The sequence below is a fragment of the Scophthalmus maximus genome, chromosome 8 (genome assembly GCF_022379125.1).
Source record: "Scophthalmus maximus strain ysfricsl-2021 chromosome 8, ASM2237912v1, whole genome shotgun sequence".
Taxonomy (NCBI): domain Eukaryota; kingdom Metazoa; phylum Chordata; class Actinopteri; order Pleuronectiformes; family Scophthalmidae; genus Scophthalmus; species Scophthalmus maximus.
The window spans coordinates 8,989,511-9,014,314 of record NC_061522.1 but is presented as its reverse complement, the minus strand read 5'-3'; the positions used below and the strand labels follow the sequence as shown (position 1 = coordinate 9,014,314).

The 24,804-nt window shown below is 38.9% G+C and overlaps 2 protein-coding genes across 3 annotated transcripts in view; one reads left to right on the top strand and one right to left on the bottom strand.

Moving 5' to 3' along the window:
- Nucleotides 1–4,383, bottom strand: part of tbck (TBC1 domain containing kinase) — a 32,338-nt gene extending 27,955 nt beyond the window's left edge. For both annotated transcript variants that reach the window (XM_035635945.2, XM_047333620.1), the window contains exons 1-10: nucleotides 4,228–4,383; nucleotides 3,602–3,814; nucleotides 3,051–3,123; nucleotides 2,669–2,783; nucleotides 2,471–2,544; nucleotides 1,707–1,848; nucleotides 1,538–1,598; nucleotides 1,384–1,445; nucleotides 915–976; nucleotides 425–573 (exon numbers count right to left, since the gene is read on the bottom strand). In XM_035635945.2, the coding sequence (XP_035491838.2) occupies nucleotides 425–573; nucleotides 915–976; nucleotides 1,384–1,445; nucleotides 1,538–1,598; nucleotides 1,707–1,848; nucleotides 2,471–2,544; nucleotides 2,669–2,783; nucleotides 3,051–3,123; nucleotides 3,602–3,794 (931 nt within the window). In that variant the 5' untranslated portion in view covers nucleotides 3,795–3,814; nucleotides 4,228–4,383. The remainder of the gene's footprint in view (nucleotides 1–424; nucleotides 574–914; nucleotides 977–1,383; nucleotides 1,446–1,537; nucleotides 1,599–1,706; nucleotides 1,849–2,470; nucleotides 2,545–2,668; nucleotides 2,784–3,050; nucleotides 3,124–3,601; nucleotides 3,815–4,227) is intronic.
- Nucleotides 4,384–4,596: 213 nt separating this feature from the next.
- LOC118311861 (aminoacyl tRNA synthase complex-interacting multifunctional protein 1) lies at nucleotides 4,597–15,664 on the top strand. The gene is made up of 7 exons (XM_035635950.2): nucleotides 4,597–4,752; nucleotides 7,611–7,741; nucleotides 8,343–8,456; nucleotides 10,318–10,479; nucleotides 11,993–12,201; nucleotides 13,401–13,569; nucleotides 15,359–15,664. Coding segments are annotated over exons 1-7 (954 nt in total). The 5' UTR covers nucleotides 4,597–4,750; the 3' UTR covers nucleotides 15,526–15,664.
- Nucleotides 15,665–24,804: the final 9,140 nt, after the last annotated feature.

Sequence of the window (24,804 nt, the reverse complement as noted above, 5' to 3'; positions counted from 1 at the left end):
AAATTTTGTGCAAATTATGGGAATAAGAGGTTTTAGCAAATAGCGAAAATTACATCCTAACATACAAAAATGCAAATTAAACTGCTGTTAGGAACTGATTATCATAAATGTTTTTGTACAAAAATCTTTAAATTCAGCTGCTGCTTAAGAAAAGGCTAAACTATGAAAAGAAAAAGAAAAAAAGATTCTCACTGCAGTGAGCAGTCACAGTAGATGTTTTGACTCTACTTCACTAATACTTCCGTTTGCTCCTGTTGTGAGTATTGATGTCAGCATCTCAAATTAAAGCTTCTTCGAGAACATCAATTCAGCTTAAAGAACTTGTATTTTTTGAGGTGATGGGTGTGTGTGTGTGTGTGTGTGTGTGTGTGTGTGTGTGTGTGTGTGTTGATGCACTGTACAGCTCGATGTAGATGGGGCAGACCTTTGCAAAGGTCACTGATGTCCTCCGGGAGCTCCAGATGTGCACAGCGGAGGGAGGAGGAGAAGAGGCTAACAGGCTTCTGGAAGGGTGTATAGAGGCATGAGACTCCAGCGAACACAGGGTCTCCCAGCAGCGCTGCAGGGGTTGGCCTGGAGGATACACACAAAGACATCCATGGTCATAACAGCAAAATATACAAAAACACAAAGCTTATTTTTGTTTAAAGTCTGAGAAATTATATATATATACAAGTTTATGTCAAACTTTAGACCCACAAAGTCACAATTTTTTTTATCACAGTGTCAGGCCATAACTTGAATCTGTTAATTTTGATGTGATTTCACTCTATTGTTTTCAGCATGCCTGAATCCAGAGTCTTGCCGTACATACTGCATAGACTACTACATAACATGCATGACCAAAGTGTTTTGGAAACTCAATGGCCAATGTCCTCCGACAGGATATGAAATCCAGGAAAGAGTGTATTTACCTTTTGGATGGAAGAAAGGTCAAGCATTTCCTTAATAACTCGAGAACATTCTCCGGCAGCTCCTGTAAACATAAGGTTATTAGCTGCAGTACATACAATATAGACAGATCCCATGGAAACTTCCAATAATCTCAAAAAGTCGAGAGCGATTTGAAAGGGCTTATGCAAAACGAATAGTGGGAGAACATCGACGTGACTGAATACATGTAAACAATGCAATTCTGATTTATTTCAAATTATAATTATAATTTAAATAATTATTATTGGGGATCAGTGCTGACTACATACATAAATATCAAACTTTTCAAAATAAGACAAAGTCCTTGTGCTATATTAAGATTATTGTTATTTATTTTTTCATATAATATTGGGATTTTTTTCAATTATTGCTAATGGCTATTTCCTAACAAATTGCCATTCAAATTGATGATTGATAATTATGATTGAGGCAGCCAGTGATTTTTACTACCTTAATTGTATCCAGGCAACCATGTTCCTCAGCAAGGACAGTCACAATGTCATCCATGCAACCTAAGAATGACATTATCACAGCATAAGCCCTAAATTAGCTTAAGCGCATTTTGCTGAGTTCTTAAAAAAATAATTATGGCCCTTTCACTTACCCAGGGTTAGAATGAATTTCAATCTCTCGCTTATATCAATATTATGCAGCAGGCGTCTACCCTGTAACAGGTTCACACAACATGAAATTCAGGTAAAACCCTAAAAGCATAAAAAAGTCTAGTGTGAATATTTTATACTTGTATAAAGTGGTTCATGAAGGATTCTTACTGCACACAATTCGAAGAGCAACACCCCAAGTGACCAGACATCAGTCTTGGGTCCTGAGGGCAGAGGAGTTTCATCACGGGAAGGATCACTAGGGTGGAAACAGCCCTGAGCAATTACTTCTGGTGCAAGGTATGATGGGTACCTGAGGTCAAGATCATAGAGCAGATAAGAACATTACATTGTCAGGCAATAAATAACACTTATAGAAGATACCAAGTTTCCTCCAGCAATCTATACTGTACTGATTCATGTTTACAGAGTAACAAAAAAGAACTATGTAAAGTCATCATGTTGTTCTTATCTCTGCCATTATGTAAGGGATGTGCAGTTTTCCCCCAAAACAATCTGCATAACTGTTTGACAGTTACATTCAGCACATTTTCCATCCAGATGTCTTCTGTTGAAAATCGTGGGCATGTGCGATCATTTCTCTTTTCAATCTGCAAAAGGATATTAAACAGAGATACTTGGTCGAACTCAAAGCTCTTTGGATTAGGATAAAAGTCCAACGATCAGTTTCAGTTCCTCAACCAGGAAGCTATTTTGATGCCCCAAAACCTGGTTTCTATGAAAAATGATGGGCAATTATGGTTTAATGTTATAGTCAATTGCCTTTGTTTCGTGATCTGACTAACATCAAAGAAATACAAGTGAACCTTTGACCCCGAACAGACAGCTCACATAGCTCAGTCGAACCAGTTGAAGCGTTCCAGAACAGCACTAATGAACCTTTCTCAGTGATAGATGAGGAGAAAAAGACATACCCAATGGGAAAATCTACATCGGCCCCATGATCAGTCATGTGATAAAGGCCGAACTTTGCCAGTTTGACATTCCCCTACAAAGAAAAAAAAATCCATCTTAGAGTGACAGTATTGCGTTTAGGTAATCAATCTATTTTCCTTTAGCTGGAGAGACATTCAGACAAACATAAAAGAAGCTCAGTTTGATGGAAACAGTACCTTGCAGTCCATCAGCACGTTGTGTGCACTGAGGGCTCTGTGCACCATACCATGTTTGTTCATAAACTCCAGGCCTTCAAGGACCTCAAAGGCGATCTGCAGCACCTTCTCTGGGCTAACACAAACACAACTGTGAGTCAAATCCTTTTAAATGGTCAAGTGGTGACTAGGTCAGAGAGGAGAAATTATCAACATTTCAAACATTGAAACACCTATGTTCAGCCAGCAGAGGGGAAGGTTTATGTGTTCTTATCATACACAATATCATTTTTCAACAATAGAAGGTTTAACCATCACCAGTCAAAGTAGAGGCACTGTGGGTTCTTTACATGTACTCTAATTACTGCTGAATAGTTAATGAAGATTTTTAATGACCTCTCACCAGACAGTTTTCCCTTGTTTTTGGAAATCGCTTAGACTGCTTTCAAAGTGTTCAGCAACAACAATCAGCCGTTCTGTAAAACAAGAAAAAAATACTTATTCATATTTAGCTTTGTGTGTTTTTTGACACTGTGCCATAGAGATGTTGTCTTTAAGACTGTATAATAAATTAACAGGCAGTTGTATTTATCTGCAAAAAATACAGTTCAACACAATGCCATTGCGTCCACCTCTTGTAAATGATAAAAAAACTTTATATAATGCATCAACAACAAACTGTCATAAAAAAACCATAGCAAACATACATTTCACATCAGGAATAGGACAGAACAACACAATGAAACTGGATAAAACAAGACTAGAGTCAAAAGCTATAAAGACAGTTCTGTCCTGACTGCATAAATAAATAGCCAGGTATGTTTTAGATAAGTTCAATGACAATTACACCTTCAATAATATTAATAATAATACAGATGTGATGAAATGGATGGATGGATGAGTGGATGGAGATTTGATGAGACACGTTACAAAGGGAAAGACAGAGAGTCGTACCGTGCTTCCCTCTAGAGATGTCCACGTATTGGCAGAGTCTGGGATGAGTGACGGTCTTGAGGATCTGAAAGCGTCCCAGGATTTTGATGGAGTTGGGGGTGAGCGGGAGGCCATTGCTGCCACAGACGTCATGAGGCAAAGCGGAGGCGAAGAAGGTGAAGGCCCCCAGCTGAGCGTCTTTCAGGGGCCTCATCCTGCCACCGGCTGGAAGCACTGGGAATCGGAAAGACAGTCTCCAGTGCAAGGTATGAATGATTTGTGATTCACTTATATGACAATGAATTGGAGGAGTGTTCAAATCAACATCAACAGTATGATGATAGCACCAATGTCCAGTTTCTTATTGATTCCATTCAACGATGGCTAGGGGCTTATGAACGTGTTAACGCTGTATGAGGCAAAAAAGAATGACAAGAGCAAGCGACATATTAACACTGTCATTGTAAATACTACATATTTCCATCATATGGTTGAGATGTGCAGTGACTCCGAAAACAAAACAAGATGTGTGTTAAAACAGGCAAGGGCTTCGGTCCCCGCCGTGGCCCAATTATGAACATGAATGTGTTATTGCAAGAAAAATAAATATGTAACGCGCATTGTCCCCGGAGAATATATCTACTCACGCTTAACGGGAAGGCTTCATAGTCCCGTCCACTGAACGATCTGAGAGTAAGATAACTCCTTTAATATATTTTTAAATGAAAACCTTTTCCTGCTTGCGCGATGTGATGGGAAGTGCTCACGTGAACGTGACCCATGACGTCAATTTCGCGCGACAAAGTAGTGCACGAAAGACTGCGTCGAAGAACAATCTTACTTAAATCGGCCAGAAAGATATATTGAATACTAGTTATTGTTGAATTTGTTTCTTGTATTTATTTATTCGTTGTTGTTTTTTTTAACGTATTCTCTCCTTCCTGTAATTATACACAGGCGGTTACTGTGGCCTCCTTGCACGTTCTGTTGATCTATAGAAGTGGGGCTCGGAATTCCGAGGGCAGCTTCCCGTCCGGATGACATAGAGATCTACTCAACGGGGTCCTGAATGCGCCTCTCTGCGACTCGCTGTTCTAACTTTAGCAAGGCTAGCAGCTGACAACCCCCCAGCGCTCCCCGAAACGTGCTGGCTTTCGCTGCAACGAGTCCATGTAAGTTTTTTTGTAATAACACTGCCTCTGTGGGGGTTTTTCAACCGCTCCGAATAACCGTCGCTATATTTGAACCGTAACCTTTTGGTGACGTCTAAGCTAGTAGCTTACCGGCGACGGCTCCATTTAGAGTTCAGCTCATTGATCGAACGGACGCAACGTGAGAGAGATGTTCACTTCACAGCATTCAGTTCTCCACAAGAAACATCTGTTCCTCATTGAGTGAATAACACAGTCATATGGATTATAATGTTTTGTCTTATCACTGTGATTTGGAAATGACTGAAACTACAAGAAGCAATAACCAAATCATATACACATGAGGGGTGCAGCTAATGATTTCAGTTTCATTATTACATGATTTGTGATTTTTAATCAATCTGTACATTTTGATATTTTTTTATATCTTCAATCTTAAAATCTTAAATTTATAATTTGGCACACAAAAAAGAGAAGGAAATTGGTCATCATATTTACAGAATCAAATAATCAATAATGCTGTGACTTATTTATTTATCCACGCTGTACATGATAAATAACTTTCTATTAGTTATCCAAATTATCATTAGTTCATTTCTGTATATAGTAAATTAACAATAGGTGCTTTTAAGCCTATTTTAAATGCAGTATTTTTGTCTGATAATAAATAATGGCCACTTGTAAATGGGCTTGACTTGACATATTTTTAAACCATAATTTGAAGGGGGGGGGGAAATGCTATATAATTATAAATGATGAATTGAGCATTTGTCATGTAGGAGAACTCATGCGTTCTGTATGTCTATAACTTAGGAAAAGCTAATGGCATGTTGACTTTTTCAAACTCAAATTACTACTGGACTGTTATTGCATGTATTTGTACTTGCATGTGCTTAAAAAAAAAATATATATATATATATATCTTTTTTTTTTTACTTGACTTGACTGTCAATAGTCATACTGTAGTTTTAGGGTTACCCAATTTTAATCCCGTAAAATGCTAAAAGACAGCCTACAGCTCTTACAGTATGTAGGTCCTTGCAATTCCTTTGGGTGGTGCTGCCATACTGCGCCCTCTTTTCTTTCATAAGGGTCTGTTTGGCAGACAGGTATGGAACTATCCTCCAACATTATATTTTTACTGTGGTAATTGAGTATGAAAAGAGGAAACACTTGCCTCCTGGTCGGTCTGCTGACACACCAACGTATCAGAGAAAGCTGGTGGTTAAACTTAACAGATTTACAGATTTAATTCAAACCACATGTGTGTCCGGTGCATAGCTATGCAGCATTATCTTTGATAGTTCAATTTGAAAATTGACATTAATGTACAATGGGTGAACCGTTTTGAACGGAATGACGTCATGGCTTTTTTTAGGAGATGAGATAAGAATGCAAGTAGTTAGATGCCTTCTTCAAGTTGAGTACCAGCTGTCCTCACCTGCCGAGTTTATATATTTATCCAAACCAGAAGATGAATCTAAGATAGTTGAATTCCTACAGAGTGAAGACAGATACATAAGGCAGGCTGAGAGCCAGTGACAGCACACGTCTCTTTAATATTGTTAACACATTTGGGTATTTCCATCTGAAATCAAAAGCTGCAATGGCTTCTTTATGTCTTCATGCTATGGACCATACCCCGGCCCCAGGACCCATTTTCAGGGGTTATCCAAATGAGATCTGCCGTTTTGTGGCTGTTGTTACTACTCCACCACTGGTCCTGTTTAAATCTGTTCACTTTCTGAAAAAAATGCTTTGATCCTTGATTTTATCAACTCCAGCTCTTTTGTGTTTCTAATTTCCTCATCCCCCAACATTTTGTTTTCATCTTGGGCCAGCTGTTGTTTTCCAGCGCCTCCCTGTTATATGTGTAAGACGTTTTCTTCTCCAGGCCTCGGCCTGTAAAATTCTTTCTTTTCCTCTCTTTTCAAGAAGTTCAGTAGATAAAGGAACATAATCCTAAACTCAAACTGGTGTCCAGCTGTATTTCGGTGGCTGATCCCTTTTTAACTTTTTTTCCAAAACTCATTGCATAATATGATTTAAAGGATAGAATATCTGAATGCCACCTCACCACTTGTCACTGACAGAAAGAACAACTCATCCAAGAAATTGGCATTTTATTTTTTATTTTTTCAACAGATTAACCTTCAGTTTGGAATCAAGATTTAGTCATTTTTATGAAAATCAACACATGTTGATTATCTCTCTACATTGCCTTGTGGACAGGTGTCAGATTTTGTCACTTCAGCAACACGTGGTTTAAAACTCACTTAAGTTGCATATTAAAGAAAACGTGTCGAAATAGAATATGCTCTGTCAGTGTGTCATTTTGCACTTTGGCATTCACAGTTCCTTATTTTTTTTATTTAAGAATATACAGCATTTAACTATGAAAATAAATGCTGCCTCAACATTATGTTAAGGAATGTTGCACTAAAACAGTAACCACCTTTTACAATGCAGTGCAATCCTATAGAACATCCCTTCAACATCCCTACAATGTGCCGTTTTTGTTGAGACAGAAGTTGTCTCAACTCTGTGGTCATTTTGGAGGCTGTAGTTTGTGGTGGGATTGTACTGGAATGCAGACCTTGCAACTCCCAACGTGTACCTTTCATAGATGTTCAGCGTGGTGCTTGAAAATACCATTTTGTTTTGTATTGCTACATAGTGTCACACAACTTCATTAGAAAAAACAAGGAATAGGGTGACTTATGAAGTTGTCACTATTCACGAGGACCCCCTACTTATATTTAAAACAAGAACACACAAGTTACTCCACATGTAAATCTCACCACAATAATTTCAGTCTTAATATGTACTTGTATCATTTTATAGAATTGGGAAGCTGTAAGTCTTCATTGCCTTTATAGGTTCCTAGCTCGCCGCTTGGTCAACATGTCAAGTCACAATCCTTTGTTGAAGCTGGAGCAGCGGGCAGCCGAGGCGGACCAGATCATCGAGTATCTGAAACAGCAAGTCCAGCTGCTGAAGGAGAAAACTAGTGAGGCAGCCCACCGCAAATTAACACCCATACACAACTACTCTGTCAGCAAATGAAAGGCTTGTTGTAAAAGTGCTATATAAATGCTTTCCAAAGTTTCAAGTTCATTTTGTCTAGACAGAGGCTATATGAGCGAAATTCCAGTAGAACCACTAACAAGTATGGGAAACCTATATATATAAGTTATATAAACGTTAGCAAATTAGTCAGCATATAAATTGAATGGTCAAATAATTTATTTGTTTATCTTAAATGCTGAATTTATTTCATATGTATTTAGTTATAGTTAGTATATAGTTAGTTGTAGTTATTGTTGTTTAGAGACCCTGTTTAATGCCTTTAATCACGTCTTATTCAAAACAAATTGATAAATAAGTGGAATGTAGGCCCTATTTATGTTGCAAATTGAGTAAAATGTGTTATCAAAATTTTTTAAATCTATAAACTAACTGTATAAGTTCACAAATCCATGATTTGTTTTAACCCCAGAAGACTCACAATGTTGATATCAATAGTCAAAGTGTCAAAGTTCTTAAAATGCCCTGTGGAAAGTTGAAATTGAATCCCTGTGCTGCTTTAACAAGAATTCGCCTCATTGCAGTCGTCCAGGCCAGTGTCAGAGAAGAGAAGAAACTGATGGTGGAGAATGCGAAGCTGAAGAATGACATAGAGGAACTGAAAAAGCAGCTGCTGGAAAAAGAGAAGAGGAGGGGAGGTATGTTGAGTGTTGGTTCCCAACATAGACTTCCTTGGTAAATCAAATGTTTGTTTGTCTTAAAAAAGACCTTGATGTTGTTATCGTTTTATATCAAGTTATAGATCCAGTTGTGTTTGTCTGACTTAGGAACATTTGATGCCAGTTGTTGCTCATTAGAGCACTGTTTGGTTTGTACTATCGATGATAACATCTAGTGCATTCTCTCTTCAGCTCATTATAACCAGATCTCTTTTGTTTTTATTATAAGCAACCATAGTGCTTCACATTGTGATGGGGACAACATGTCTGTCAGCTATTGTGTGTGACATGCATTGACATTCAAGGGCAAACAGCTCAGATCATACACAGTAACACACATTTAATGTTTTCCAGAAGGAGGTTGCAAGATTAAAGAGAGAGACAGGAAGAAATAAGCATTTTAATCTTATTAAAAAAATAGTAATATGCTGGTGTTGGAACATAGAAGGAATGTGTCCCAGCGCCTGGTGCTATGTTTTTCCACATTTTGTATCTGATTGCGAAGTTTGTTTTTTGGGGGTTTCTTTTCAGTGGCTTTAGGGTGATATAAAACAGCTTGTTTAAAACATGGATTTTAAATTGACATTGCTGATTTGTTATTGAGATGAGGGGGAAAAAATAAACTGTTCAATGCAACTATAATAGTGCCAGTCAAATACTCTCTGCAGCCAAAAAATAAAAATAGTGACAACTGAAGTCCAAGTGTCAAATTAACTTCCAACCAGCTGAAGTAAATTGAAAATCCATCTGTGGCTCCTTTATTGTGCAGACAAGAAACTTAAAAAAAACAGAACATTTACAGCATTCAATTTTACGGGGGGGGGGGGGGGGTCTGCTTTTGTTGTCCTATTTTTACCTCATGAAGTTGTTATTGCAAACATGAACGCAAAGTTTTTGACAACTAACTGTACAAATCTAAGTCCCGTGCTCACTCTCCTTTTATTTCTGTTTGGGTCTCCACCAACTCCTGAGGGAAATACATGTATCTGTCTACTTAACTGCTAAACACTCCATTGTTTTTATTCACTCACTTTTAATGAGATAAATCCTTGTTGAGATCCAACGTATCTAACGATTCCTGATACAAGTTCAAGTTATAGTACAAGTTCCAGATATAGTTTTGGGAAATGTGCTTAAAGTAATGCTTAAGACGTCTAGAGGAAATCCATTTGATATAATGGTGTAATGGCTTCTTGGGGTTGAATATTTCACTTACTTTAAGTATCATTATGTGATATTACAGTGTTTATTTTGTATTCTCTAAATGTCAAAAATCCTTGAGAAGAAACTTTAAGTGGAACGTCAAGAGTTATTGCCCATAATTCCAAGGTAAACCGGAAAGGTCCTTATCTCAGGTCCTAACATAGAATTAAAAGCATTATGGTGATGGTGGTGCGCCTGCAGACCGATGTTTGTCAGACATGGGCACAAGGTTTTGTAGGAACTCAAACATCAGGCGCCTAAAATTAAGGGTTATTTTTTCCAGGGGAGTTATGTAGGACATTGTTCCCTGCTTTATGGCTCCATTTCCTTGTTTCCATCAGCTTGGACACTGTGTCATTTTCCCATCAAAAGTGTTTGCATCAGGAGGGGCAGTCCTCCCACTTGGTCCGTAAATAAAGCTCCCTCTGTATCATTTCGTCGTATTATGTTGATGCAACCAGCTCTGTTCGTGAAAAGACACAACGAAGACGTAGTGTGCCCTGTGCACTTTGTTATTTCTATTTCGCAGGAGTGCAGATATGCTCTGGTCTGTGCTTTTGATAAACCATTTTGTACCTCCAATCCTCTATTTGATCCCTTTCTTTGTGCTAACATTTTGAAAATGTCTTTCCTGTAGTACTGGAGGTGGCCATGCCATCAGGGGAACCCGCTGTTGAGTGCAGTTCGAAGCCCACCCCTCCAAAACCCTCTGGTCTAGCACCCTCTGCCTCCCCGGCTGCTGCTGTCCAGAGCCCCCCTTCCAAAGAAGAGAGTAAAAAGAAGAAGCCAGAGAAAAAAGGTAATGGCTGAATGAAACAACATTCTTTAAACCTAAGGTTTTCTCTAAGATCTAATAAAGAATTAATTCTAATACTTTCTTATATCGGGTGAGAATGGATGTAAGGCAGCAATGTTAATGGATCCAAGATCTCTGGGCCTCCGTTAGAAGATGTTTACTGAATGACTCCAATATGGGAATGATTTAATATTAATTTTTTATGAATGTGTATCATTCTAGGGCCCTACCTTCAAACCAAAATATCCCCATGCAAAACAATAATATGTAATCTAATAGTTTTACATATATTATAAATTTAGAATCCAAAACAAGAAAATCCACAATGCCTCAAGATTTCAATTACAAATAAATCACTCGGATTTTAGTTCTTTTTCGGCAAAATGCAATGTGGGCTGATTAAAAGAACTGTCAGCCATAGAAATTAAATAATTAGTCCTGGGTGATCATTTAGAAAGAAGAAGCAACAACCTTTAAGACCCTGACAAATCCATTCAAGTGTCTCGCATTCCTTGTATCCAGATGTTAGAGAGCTGTTGTTGAGAGATATTTATTCCCCCCCAATTTGCTATTTTACATGCAAAATGTTGTCTTACTTTATAGAGCAATGTTCTCACCTCATTCAAACAGTCATCACTTGTAAGAATGCAAACCCATGTGGAACCCTACTGCATTCGAGATATTGTTACTGTCATCACTGCACTGTGAAGATCACTCAAGGCAGGAATGTTGAATATCAAAGGCAGGGGCTGGATTTTTTTTTCTTTTTTGTTCTTCAGAGTTGGTGCGGAGGCAGAGGAATGATTAAAGACTGTGATCACTTGACCAGTACGATCCACTGGAATGAAAGTGTGTATGAAAGCCTGGCGAGTCGCTTTGTCTCTTTGGGTGGAAGCATCTGTTATTCTGTTGTGTCGTGTATCGTGTAGCACTCACTTTAAGCCAAAAGTGGTTTTTGGTAACGTCATTCAAGCCAAGGTATTGTACCCCACATTTCTGGGAAGAACTGTAAAATAACTGTCCTATTTTTATTTATTTATGAATCACATGAAACACATGCCACCCCCCGAGGCTGTCATTGGTGAGCTTTGTTTTTTTTTTTGGGAGGAAATGAAATCAGATTCCAGACAGATGCCCAGTATTGTTTCATCCATGATTTGTTTTTTATAATTTCCCTGGGAAATATATCAGCTGGCTGAAACATCCACAGTGCTTTCCAACAAACATTTCCTATAATATCATGCACATTTAGTGTAATGGAATGAAAAAATCTCACAGATGCCTCTCAGCAAACCCTTCATGATGGATGGCTACTGTCTGATGTTCCGTTTTGGACGGACACGACACCCGACCAAATTGTCATATCAAAATGTCATTGGTAAAAAAAAATAGATTTAATTCAAATTTCTCAATACATATTTCCCATATCAAAAACTCCGAAACATGAACTCTAAAGGCAGTGTGTGTGTTTGCATACTGTCTTTATATAACAGTATTTTCTTCTTTTTAATGCAAGGAGGGGAGAAAGCGGAGAAAAAGCAGGCAGCTCCCAGCCAGGACGATGCCAAGGTGGATGTGTCTCGTTTGGACCTGCGTATTGGGCGTATAATAGCGGCAGAGAAGCATCCAGATGCCGACAGTCTCTATGTGGAGCAGGTTGATGTGGGAGAGGCTTCACCCAGAACAGTGGTCAGCGGGCTGGTCAAGCACATACCTCTGGACCAGGTACAATCTTTGTTTCTTAGACATTAGTTAGAACACGGAACCATCTGAGCGGAGGTGTTTGCTACCTCACAGGAATTAATCAGGATGTATGTCGAGATACGTACTAATTTACCAATTAAAAAGTCACTTCTCTTTTGGAAACCAGTTCCCTTGTACTTGCTACGTGGTATTGAGCTAACCTGAAGATCATCGAATGTCTCATCAGGCTTCAGTTTGCAGGCCTGTAAATGTCAAAAGCAACAGCTGCAAGTAAGATGACATACTTCATCGTCTGGTTATGAGAGAGGAGGATGTAGAATAAAATACAAATTAGGTTTTTTTTAATAGCTTTTATAGATTGATAAATCCCTGCAGACTCTATTTGAGATTTGTTTTCATTAGATGCACAAGTGGTGCTGTCTTTTCTCTCAAGGTTCATAATAAGGTTTTATTAGTCTATTTAAAGTGACTTCTCCGCATGCATGTGTTCATTATTGAGCAGTTAAATATTTTATGTTGGATCTACATCATATTGGTGATGGGCATTTCAAGCAAAAATACTATTCAATAGTCATGAAAAACTATTCAACCATTATTCGATGATTCTGAGAAAAAAGACCTATTGTACCTAAAAAACAAAATATTTGGAGGGACAACTTGTTTTATTTTTTAATGCACAATATTAGACAGTTTCCCTAAAGTACAGACAAGTGACAAATTAAAGCGAAAACCCATATGTAGTCAACTGTGTTGCCGCTGTGGAATTCAGTAGCCCGGTCTTATTAAGTGCTCTCTGATTACAGTTTTGAAAAAGTAGAGCTATTGTGTGTTTATGTCAGTCCATTACTCAGAGGCAATAAATCCCTATTTGACTTTCTCTTAAACTGTCTTATTTATATGAGCTATCATCTATTCATGTAAGCAGGAGTGAAATATCTGAGAAGATGTATTATGGAGTTTTATGACTGTACTTTTGAGTGTGGATAAACAATAGGCACCATTCAGTTGTTTCAGTGTGAGACATCATAAAATAACAGTTTAGGACAGATGTCTACAGTACACATGAAATGTTGCTCAAGTTGAACAGTCTATTGTTTTTTGTTTTATTTCACGTTGAATTAAATTGCCTACTAAGTAAATTGGGTATAATTAGTTTTTCTTCTCTATTGTGTAAAGCATATGGGCTGTAAAAATGTAGTTAATTTCTGTCCCCCATGCAGATGCAGAACCGCATGGCAGTCCTGCTTTGTAACCTGAAGCCAGCCAAGATGAGGGGAGTGGTGTCCCAGGCTATGGTCATGTGTGCCAGCTCGCCAGACAAGGTCGAAATCCTTGATCCTCCAAGTGGAGCGGCACCGGGGGACAGAGTGACTTTCCAGGGCTTCCCAGGTACTAAAGCCTGATTACTGTGCCCTCAAAAACAGATTAATCTTCTGCATTAACATTTAATGTTCAAGTCAACCAATCAAGACAGTCGTTATGCTTCATCGCCACAGAATGATTGTCAGCGGTTGTGTTTGAGTTGAGACCACTGAAAAAAATTCTCAGCCTAGTATCCACAAAATACCTCTGTCTTTAGGAAATGAAGGGTGTCTGCCAGGAACAACACGCCACACCAATCATGATGTGTTCTCAGACCCCACTGAAAGCTCTCATTAGAAGACTCCTCAGTTCTGTTTGGTGGTGGCTAAATGGCCTGTGACTGCTGATTTGACAGGCTAATCAGCATTCATTGCTAGGAATGCAACATTTTTTTTTTTATAGCCAGTCGTAAAGATAAGTGTTCTAACTGCCATGATAAGTTAAACTGATGTAAAGCTTTTTTTTTTTCAAACATATGAACCCTATTCTCTTTCAATAAGCACATTAACTAGACCGTATGAGAGTCAAGGTCCTCGCTGCAAAGTATTCCAAATACAATCCCTAATGACTGTGGCCTGACCAAGAATCCAGTGATTCTGAAAGTTTTCAAAGCTGAATACGAGAAGAAGGTTGCTCTTATTATTCACATTCTTCTGAGAACAATAACTGAATTGGGAAGATGTGATGGAGGTGGATCAGTGGTCCAAGTACCCACGGCCCACCTGTATCAGCCGAGGCTTTCATCCCTGCAATACACATGTCCCAGCCACTCCAAAAGCCGTTGGATTATTGAGGGATCCATTTGGAATTTTTATTGATGCTACATTAAAAAGACTCTTATTTAAACGATTCCATAAAAAACAAGGTACAGCAGAGATCGGATTGGTGGATGGTTTGTAATGGGTTTGAGGTTATGTTTGTTTACAATGTAAAGCCTGGGTTGTTTTATACAGTTCATGTAATGGAAAATAACAGTAAAAGAAGCTTGTCTTTTTTCCTGGTTTCACTCTTTCTTTCTTTTTTCCCCACCATGGCCCTGTAGCACAGATTCAGTTACAGCCAATCTACTGCTGGTGTGAGTTGTATATGGTTGTACTTGCCCCCATTTCCCTGACTAATGGAGCCCAGTTTCTTCCGCTTGAACTTCAGAATGTCCGCAAGTCGCTCATCAAAACCTTTTCACGCTTCTGATCAAAACGGATTGTTGCCACTCTTGGATTGTAAACTGGCGGAAATCACAGCCTGTGGAAATGAAACAGATTTTTGTCCTCAGACCCTGAGATAGTTGTGCAGAGAGGAAAAAGTTGACACCAGACAGAAGCCAGCCTGTACCAGCTCTAAATTTTTTCAAATGCCAAGCAATATCAAAAACAAAAGGCATTGTGAACTGAGAACGTCCCTTAACTGTTTTACTGGGATGCATTTGGTGATCTTGAGAAGTTCATTTTAGATGTTTTGAATAACAAAAGAACAAATGCAGTTTTAGAACGCTGATGCTGTAACACAACATGATAGAAAGTCAGACTTCTCACAACTCATGTCGGAGAAATAAAACTAGAATATGCCTGATAAGTCATGTATGTAATTGTTGGTCATATGCTCACAATTTTTATTGACTGTATATAGAGAAAAAAAATCAAGTCATTGATCAATGTGTCTTGGCATTCATATATTAAAACTATGTTTGAGTAGGCAATACGAGGGAATGATGTGCCACAAATGGTTCATAGAAAAACAGTGCTGGATCCATGTATCTGTGATGGATGATCAGAGAACAAAGTCTTTTCTAACGCATCAATCTGACATCTGATTTCAGGTGAACCGGACAAAGAGCTGAACCCTAAAAAGAAAGTATGGGAGCAGGTTCAGCCAGACCTACGCACAGACGGCCAGTGCATTGCAACCTACAAGGGAGCTGCCTTTGAAGTCGCCGGCAAGGGAGTGTGCAAAGCCCAAACCATGGGCAACAGTGGAATCAAATAAAATAACATTGCTGCCTGAAATAGCTCAGAATTTACTTGGCAATCATGGTCTGTGTTGACGATGATGGTTTTGAGAAACGATGGTGATGAGTGGGAAGTAAATGCTGTGAAGATGTTAAATAAAGGAACTTGAGAGTGTGTTTCAAGTTTGTCTTAAGAATCTGTCCTATGACAGTTTTTTTTCTTGACCTGTATAATATACAGTCATGATGTATACATGTACTCAATTAATACAACTATGTTTATGCTTTAATCCTCAAAGTTCATCTTGTCTCTTAGTGTCCATTAGCTCGATTGTGCTTTGGGTTTGATGTTATTCTCTGAAAGACATACTTTACTGGACTTGAGGGAAAATAATTCGTTTTTTACTTCATCTAGTCTTTGGTATTTTAATGAGCAGGAGATGAATCAGAGAAGTTGTACTACAAAGCCCAACGAAAACACATGGGGTTCTCAATTTACGGTAGATTATACTCGGCTTGGGCACTAAAGTCTCCCAACCCACTGTCATTATCTCAATCATGGCTCTGTGATGCCAGTTCAATGTGCTTTGTTTTATTGTCCCCTTGGAAGATAACCTGCATCCACCTCCATGAGTATCGGACTACACAGAAGAAATGGACAGAGAGCTATGCACCACATCTTGTTATGTTACATCAGTGGTAATTAAGGCCATCCACTTGGCAAAAGTATTCGTCTGAAACTTTTGTATATCTGCTCATGTTTAAATGCACATTTTCCCACCAATTTTTGGGGGGCCCACCTCCCACACGATTACCAACCAGGAACTGTTTGGGCCAATCACAACCATTTATCTAAAAGCTTAAGCAGTGTCGTGACCCAACCAAGATGGCTACCACTAAATGTTAAGAGTTCAGTTGAATCCTATTGAGACAGTGTTAAACCAACTGAAAAGTATATTTTACTATAATCTGAATGACAGTTTCCTCCTGTAACTGCGCACTACATTACATCCTTGCTCGGATTGGTTGTAGGTCTAGTCTGAGGCCAGCTGTGGCTACTTGGTTAGCATGCTAACTTCAGTTGGAGCAGAGAATGTCACAGAAAAAGTTGACTTGTTGACTTTCCACCACCGGAGACCCCGAGAAGATTAATGAAATGAAGTCGGATGCTGATCTTTCAACGTTTCTGCGAGATTGGTAAGTAAACAGTTGTTCATGCTAATGTTGGTTGTGTAGCAATAGCAACAAACTTACACATAGCACCTTGAAATTCCAGGTGCAATTGTAACACTCATTTTGACTGCAGGTACGTGGCTGAATGTGTTCAAACCCCTCCTATAGCTTTTAACCGTGACTTCACGTTAGTTTGTCAACTGACGTTTCCGTATGAGTTTCGCATTTGAACATGATTTTAATCAGCGCTATGTTTGGTTTTTTTGCAACCGGATGTAGAATTGGGGGTGGGTCTGAGTGAGAGCTTGTCCACTGAACGCCTACCTACACCTGCAACCATGATGCACCGATTGGCCGGACTAGCTGTCAATCACGCTGTAGCCACGCTCCAATGTATACGGTGCTTTATCAACTACTTTACTCTAAATGAGTTATTACTACAAAATGAACATCATGCTGTATTGAAGAAGACTTGAAACTCATTCTCATAGACTTCTATAGAAACGGACTTCTTTTTGTAACAAGTGAGTCGCCCTCTGCTGGTGATTGCAGAGAATAGAGGATTCAGGATGAACAATTCATGTTACAGGATGGATTTGAACTGCATTTCGGAGAATGCTGGTATCACAGTGCTGTTTTTTTGGGTGCTTCAAATTAGTGACGGTAAGCCATTGTTGTTCAAATTGTTTGTTTCCGGAATTTCCCAGCTTGGGATCAATACAGTAATTATCTATCTATCTAATATAGATTTATGACAAAAACACACTAGTGTTGAAGATATTGAGCAGTCTCAATTCTTGTTCAAACACCAGCCCAACCAGACTTTCTTATGATATTTATGCTTTGAAATCATTTGATCTGTCTTTTCATTCCAGGACCCCTATAAACCTTTATAAACCTAAAAAGGTATTTATAGATCCTTGATTCTGGTTCAGTTGTCATAGACAGCTCTAAGTGACCTATGCCGAAGTGTATACACACTTAAACAACAGTGGATTTTTCTGGATTTTTTCTGTGACCTAACCCTTCCGAGAGCTCACTCCAGGATATTTTGAGTCAGACATTTGCAGACTACATGTTCCTCATCTGAATTGTTCAGCTACAACTGGTTTATACGTACTTACATAGTATCTGCACATATGTCATCCATATTTAGCTGAGATTATCAGTTGTCCTGATGCTGTGTGCTCATTCTTCAGTGGGCGTGGTTCACTGGGATTTGGGGGAAGTATTGTGAGGCCACAATTATTGATTTGATGAATACTTGGCTCACACATATGCTTTATGATAACCCATACATCAAAACAACATCTTTGCACTTGTCATGTCAGGCTGCTTCAAGTCTTAGTCATATGGTATTATGACCTCAAAAGCCCAAGCAAGAAAATGTCCTTCTAACGGGCCTTTATGTGGGTGGACACATACAAATGCAACACTGAATGTGAAGAAAAGGAAAGAAAAAAATTGGAAAAACCCAAACAGCTGTTTTCATCTGAAAACAGGGTTTGGCGTATCAGTAACTATGACTAATAGACAAATGTAATATTAGTATTTTCTTAGCCCTGGGTTCCACAAAAGTTCCGCACAATATTGACCCCAATTGTTAAAATATCATGAAACAGCAGGGACCATAAGGAGATATTCTCATTTCTGAGGCCAAGTAGTCAGTTTGTGGCAAAGTGAGAAAGTCAGACTATGCCAGGTCTTTGTGAAGACATGCAAACCTCAGGGATAAAAAAAAACATGATTTATATGGTATAGTATGATTTACAATTCACTTATTAAGATTTAGTGTGAATCATCAATTCTTGATTACATCAAGACCCTTTGGATGTGTCAGGTCCTGTCAATTTGACAAATGTGTTATTTTTGTTTTTCTACAAAATTTTCCTCGTTTTCCATCTTGTTGTGTTTGTTGTGTAGCAATAACCCCCACACCCAACCCCCCAGCCACCCATGCAAGCTTACTTGAACTGTTGTATCATCAGTGGCCTCATGTCGTCCGTATGGGCAACACTAAGAAAGACACAGTTTTAGTTTAAATATATTTAAGTGTTGTACAGCTGTTTACTGTAGCCATGGTGGGTCCTTTCTAAACTTTTTGGTCTTTCAATGGGACAAAGAGAAAAAATGCAAAGAAATAATAATATTTTGATATCTATAAAATAGAAACCAAATTAGAATATTATGTAACTTCTCATATGTGACATTTTACAAATATACATTGTAATTAAAAAGCAAAGAGCTTCATTTCGTAATTATTAGTTCTTTGTTTTGTTATGTACTTGGCTGCTCTTCACTAGGACACAGCAACATGCTGATTAACCTCATCATTTGTGTAACACAGCATTGTTGTAATGGCTGTTAACAAAGAACAAAGCCAAGTTTTCTCTTTTTGCCTGTTACTCAATCTCTGTGTATTATTTATGAGGGAAAGCTAATCGATTTTACCATGCATATTGGCAGGACTTTATATTTGGTCTTTGAATAAATTACAACATCATAAAGCATTGTTATTTCCAAATCATTCATTCCTTCCAAGCCATGGCTGTAATCATGTATAACCACGTGTCAGTAAACATTTGCCTAGTAACACATCAAGTAGACACAGAGCAACATCGTTTGCCATCATGTTTCAAGTCCAACATTCACTCTGTGACTACGAAAACTCTCCTGGATTCCAACAGCTAAAAACATCTGGGTATGAAACTTGCTAGCTGTTTTCCTTTTTTGCTTTTTCTCTTATTCTGTAACTTTTCGTCTGTCTGCCATTGGGTGCAGTTGAAACTTCTTTATCAGACTATACTGTATCATCCTCTGAAAATACCACTCCTGTTTACTCCTGCACTCACTGAGATACAAGACTATCTGAACAACTGCCATAAACCATGTAGGTAATGAACCAATTTAATTGATTGTGACACCACACAATTTTATTAAGCTTAAAATTCATGAAGATGGTGTTTATTAATGAAATAAACACTTCACATTACGGACTCAAAATCCTTCCTTGGTTGGTGGTTTTCATGTAATAGAAAAATCATTAAATGTGACCAATCAGAATTCAGATCGGATTACCAATAAACAAACATCCTTCAAATAACATAATCAACAGCTTTCTTTTATTACTATCAGTTGATGGGCAGAAACATGTTTTGGGTGGAAAGCTGAGGGAAAGTAAAACTTCCCTGAACATATTTTGGCTCTAGTTGAAAGAGCAGTGCTGCTCCTCTGTCAGTGGTTTCATGCTTCACCAGTGTTTACAATGAACAAAATTATCGAAGCTTCTATTTCAACTGGAGGGACTCTATTATCCATATTATGGGCCCTGCTCAACATTTTAAAACACTTATTACATATCAGCCAACATTTCTGTACGTCGCCTCAACCACCTGAGTATTCTGAAATGTTAAGATTCAGGACACTTTCAGCTGGGAGCATGAGGGAACAAACACCTGCACACTGTCTTCACCCACTGCTTAATTGATATGACTTTTCCGTCATATTACTTTCATTCATCAGGCAACAATAAGTCAACCACAGGAATTTAAGAATGCATGAATTTATGGGGAGCAGCGTAGACTAATATAACACATAACTCCAAAGGAAACAGCTGTAGGCTCTCCTCGGTCAGGGCTGTGCTGTCTGACAGGTCCAACTTAAAGCAGGAAATTCATACCAGTTACTTGACAACCGTAGCCAACCAATAAAAAAGGAAGGGCGCAAAAAAAATGAAAAAGAACATAGTGACACAGAATTATCAAATATAAACGCACAGTATCATCCCAAATGCTATATGAGAAGTAAAAAGAAAATTTGAAAGTGTAACAGACACAAAAAAAATTATACTGAGATCTAAAAGTTCATTCAGTGGACAAAATAATCTCACCACCATGTCCATGCAGTAGCTGCTCAGGGGCTTTCATTTGCATCATACAGTCTTCCTGGTTGCATGAAAATGTAGATGAACAAAATATGTAACAAACCTACGCTCAAAGGTCCATTCATTGTCTCTCATAGCTTTCATATCACTGTCTGTATTCAATTATTGGAGCTTGGTTTATCAAGTAACCAAAGTTTCACACTTATGTGAACCACTGACAGTGGCTTGTTCTGTTATACCGCTCCTAATGGTCAAGAATAAGCTCCCATCCTCCAATACGCATGTTAGTCGTTTATACAAAAAAATAAGAATCCAGACTGATATGGCTCTTTGGGGGCAATACAGATATTAGGGAGTGTTCCGATACCGAAAAAAGATTCCTAAGATGTTGTAATCAAAAACTCATGACAAAGAAATGTAATTGAGGCTTGATCTTTTAGTTATAAATAAACTTGATTAAGAATAACTATAAAGAAAAAGAAAATATAAATACAGCCAAACTTGAATTAAGAAAATAAACCTCATTTATTTTACGTAAAATGTAAACATCAATGCAAAGAAATTTGGCAAACTATTCATTATTCTGTTTGTCTTTTATCTATTTCCAGGATTACGTACACATCTTTTCATTACTTCTTCATGTGACGATAAGCACTAGTCATTTGAATATTTCCAAGTGCTTTCCTGCACATGAAGAGCCTATACACATATATAGTTTTGGCAACATATTCATGAGAATATATATATTCTCAACGCAGAGCTTTCAACTTATCATAGTAGGAAAGACCCAGGTGTAACTAATAATGTTAAAATGATTCTGTCTCCTGTTAGCCATGACAGTGTGAGGGTGAGCTAGCATGCACAATACCAGGACCATAAGACCGAAGCAGCTACATTTCATTATTTACACCTGTGATTTTCCTTCTGTGATGTATCAAAATGTCTGCTGTGCAAAAGACCTGTTTGTGGGGACAAACTGCATAATTCAAAACAAGGGGGGGGGGGGATTTTGAACCCCAGTACAACTTGAGGGTCCTTGTCTTCATAGATATTTGTTGCAAACACAACAAAAGAAACCGCCTAACAGGATTAGTCATTGTACCTCTGAGACACCTTGAGAGTTGCTGTGCTGACCACAGGAGGGCAGAGCCCCACCACTAAATTATTGTCCCCGCTACACAAAGAATGGACTTTGTGCTTTTCATTAAAGAGTTAAAACTGCTTAATTGCGCTGACCTTCAGTACGGTGAATCAACTTTTTTTTCTTACCCCCCCCCCCCCCCCCCTTACCCCCCTGACATTTCAGCCAATCTGGAAGTGGCAGGAGGAAAGTCCGGCTCATGTGGATTCTTTCATTGCTGAAGCAATGTGTAAAAGGATGACAAGGGGGAAGTATTATGTGACTGTATAATTATCCTTCTGAGCAAAATGCTTTGTTTGTGCTTATCTGATCCATTGGTGATACTGATCCATACAGGTCTGGTACATCTAGCCATTCATTTCTTATCAGTGCGCTAAGTGCTGAAAGACTATATCGGAAACAGAGATTCAAGTTTTTAAAAATCTATCAGAACAGAGTAAATAAGGATGTGGTTAGACTCCCTAATTACCAGACCCTTTGCCAAAGAATGAAAAAGGAAAAGGCTGCTGAGACATGTGTTTTGAGTTGCAACCTTCACTCTTATAACCTCATATGTCCTAGGAGATGGCTGAGAAACAGTAGAACTCGGAAATATTTTGCGAGGGCTATATTTGTCAGTGCAGATCTTGGACTCGCTTGGTATGCCCTTTCAGGCTAAAAATAAAACGCCTCACACAAAACTGACCGTGGACTATTGTCTGGGACAGCAACACTAAAGCTCTGCTCAGGGTCTCGCCTCTTCGTGAGCTCATGCATCTTTCAGCAGTCAACTGGCCTGAGGAGACACTTCCACATGCCAAGGAAGATAAGACAATTGACAGAGAGTCTCCAGTGAGACTCCATATGAGCTGCGCCTTTTCAGACAGCCCTGGTTTGTCTTAATGTTCCACGACACTTAATGAGTCAGTCTGAGTGTGTCTTTAGGCCCCTTGGAGGAGGGGGAGGAGGGAAGTTCCCAGGGGGGAACTTTTGAGGTGAGGACCATAATTAGTATCAAACAAGGACACCACTGTCCCCTGCATCCACAGGTGAAACCCAAGGACACAAGGACGGGAGATGTGAATGGGAGCTTTTTTGGTCAAATTAAGGTTTTAAGTCTAGGCCCTTTTCCCGTTTTGGTTTATGGCTTCTTGCCTGTTAAAGAGCCTACTTATAACATTAGAACTGATTTATATGCCACCAGTTATGGTGATGGGATCTTGGATGTGATGGTGAATGACAGTCAGAAGTATAGGGTGAGGGTAATTTTACACCGAGTGAATTGGTGAAGACAATTATTTGATTTAGAGAGTGAGACTTGGACAAGGAGCTCTTGTTTCGCTGCGGTTGTTGTCTTATAATGTATTATTATTAATATTCAGAGAATGAGATCAGTTTACCTGTCTTTGCTCTGTCAGGGATTTTGTTTGAGGACAAGGTCCAACTCACATCAAAGCCGATGGAGAGTGCGTGAAGTCAATTACCATATGCGGACAAGTGATATTGTGATGTTAGTGAAAGGCACCATGTAATCCAGCTTTGTCTTGAATAACATGCGGTGTGCTCAGTGGAGCAGCTGTTTTATGTATAAACAACGAAGACGGGCATTATCGGTGCCCACAGTCTTCACTGTAGTTGCCACGTTGGATATAATGTTCCTGTTTTAATGCTCATTAATTTGGTTTATTTGCCCATGTAGTATTTTGGGGAAAACCCCATCGTTCATCGACAGAAGGGGAAGTGCTGATGCGGGATTTTGACATCCTGGTGCAGAATCACTAAATAACCACATATGCAAACAATCAAACTGTAAACTAGACGGATACGAGGCTTTTATATGCTGGAAATATGCTGGCAGGTTCTACGAACTGATACCTCGTCAAAGTCAGATATTTCCTACGTTGAAAAAACAAGGGTTTCATATAATCTTAGAAAAACTTTTAGTCCATACAGTATTTCATTATTAAGATTATTTTTCAAATATGGAATTCAAAATATTATATATATATTTAAATATCATTCTAAATATATCTAGTTTTCAGCGACATACAGCATAGTAGCTGTGACTAATAAACTAGCCCTGCCAAAGTATTTGGAGGACCATTAACGCAAACTGTGCATCACTGCACTAACACAACATCAGACAATGGAAATACTGAGTGTAATGACTTCAGTGTCTCCTCATAGTTACATCAGAGGGCTGAACTGTGGACCCCTAAAAATATACCTGAGCTATGGTGCTGACTCACACGTTTTTGTGTGTGTGTGTGTGTGTGTGTGTGTGTGTGTGTGTGTGTGTGTGTGTGTGTGTGTGTGTGTGTGTGTGTGTGTGTGTGTGTGTGTGTGTGTGTGTGTGTGTGTGTGTGTGTGTGTGTGTGTGTGTGTGTGTGTGTGTGTGTGTGTGTGTGTGTGTGTGTGTGTGTGTCTGTGTCTGTCCTGGTTACAAACCGCACACTCGGTAGCCAAGTGCGACATGATGGGGTCTGATGACACCCGTGAGCAGAAAAACACCTAAGCTATGACTGTGCCTGACATATCTCTTGCTTAAAGAATAATCTCTGTAGACATGCCAGCAGCAAATGTCAGCAGCCTGTTTGTCAGTGCAACACTTTCAGACTGAAATATCTCAACAACTGGGTAAGGGATTGTCATGAAATTGGACATTTGTGTTTCCCAGCGGCTGAATTCTCAGCAAACATGGCGATCCTTTGATGATTTTCTCTTGTGTAAACATGAGGTCAACGTTTTTACATATCTAAACATCTTCAAAATGCTTTGGCCCCAATTTTGCTGTGCAGACATTCATGGTTTCCTGAAAAGGGACACACCCGGGGATCCTCCGATTTTACCTCTAGCGCCACCATGAGGTTGAATTTCCTTCCCTTTAGGAGAACTTGTACTGACCTTGGTGATCATCTTCATGTTATCAGCATTTTCATTTTGTCCAGTGCTTTGCTTCACTTCCCACAGACCTCAACGGTTCTGTGCAGTGCTAATGTTGGCGTGTTACCACGCTAAACTAAGATGGTGAACATAGTAAACATTACCTGGTAGCGTCAGGAGGTTAGTATTTCCACGGAAGCATGTGGACATTAGCATGTAGCCCAAAGATCGATTTGCTTCCAGCTGTACAGAGCCACT

What these genes read in the sequence shown, in the direction of transcription:
- LOC118311861 (XM_035635950.2), top strand. An exon ending in GCTGCTGAAGGAGAAAACTA is followed by an intron (nt 7,742 to 8,342) that starts GTGAGGCAGCCC and finishes GCCTCATTGCAG; the next exon opens with TCGTCCAGGCCAGTGTCAGA. An exon ending in GAAGAAGCCAGAGAAAAAAG is followed by an intron (nt 10,480 to 11,992) that starts GTAATGGCTGAA and finishes TTTTAATGCAAG; the next exon opens with GAGGGGAGAAAGCGGAGAAA.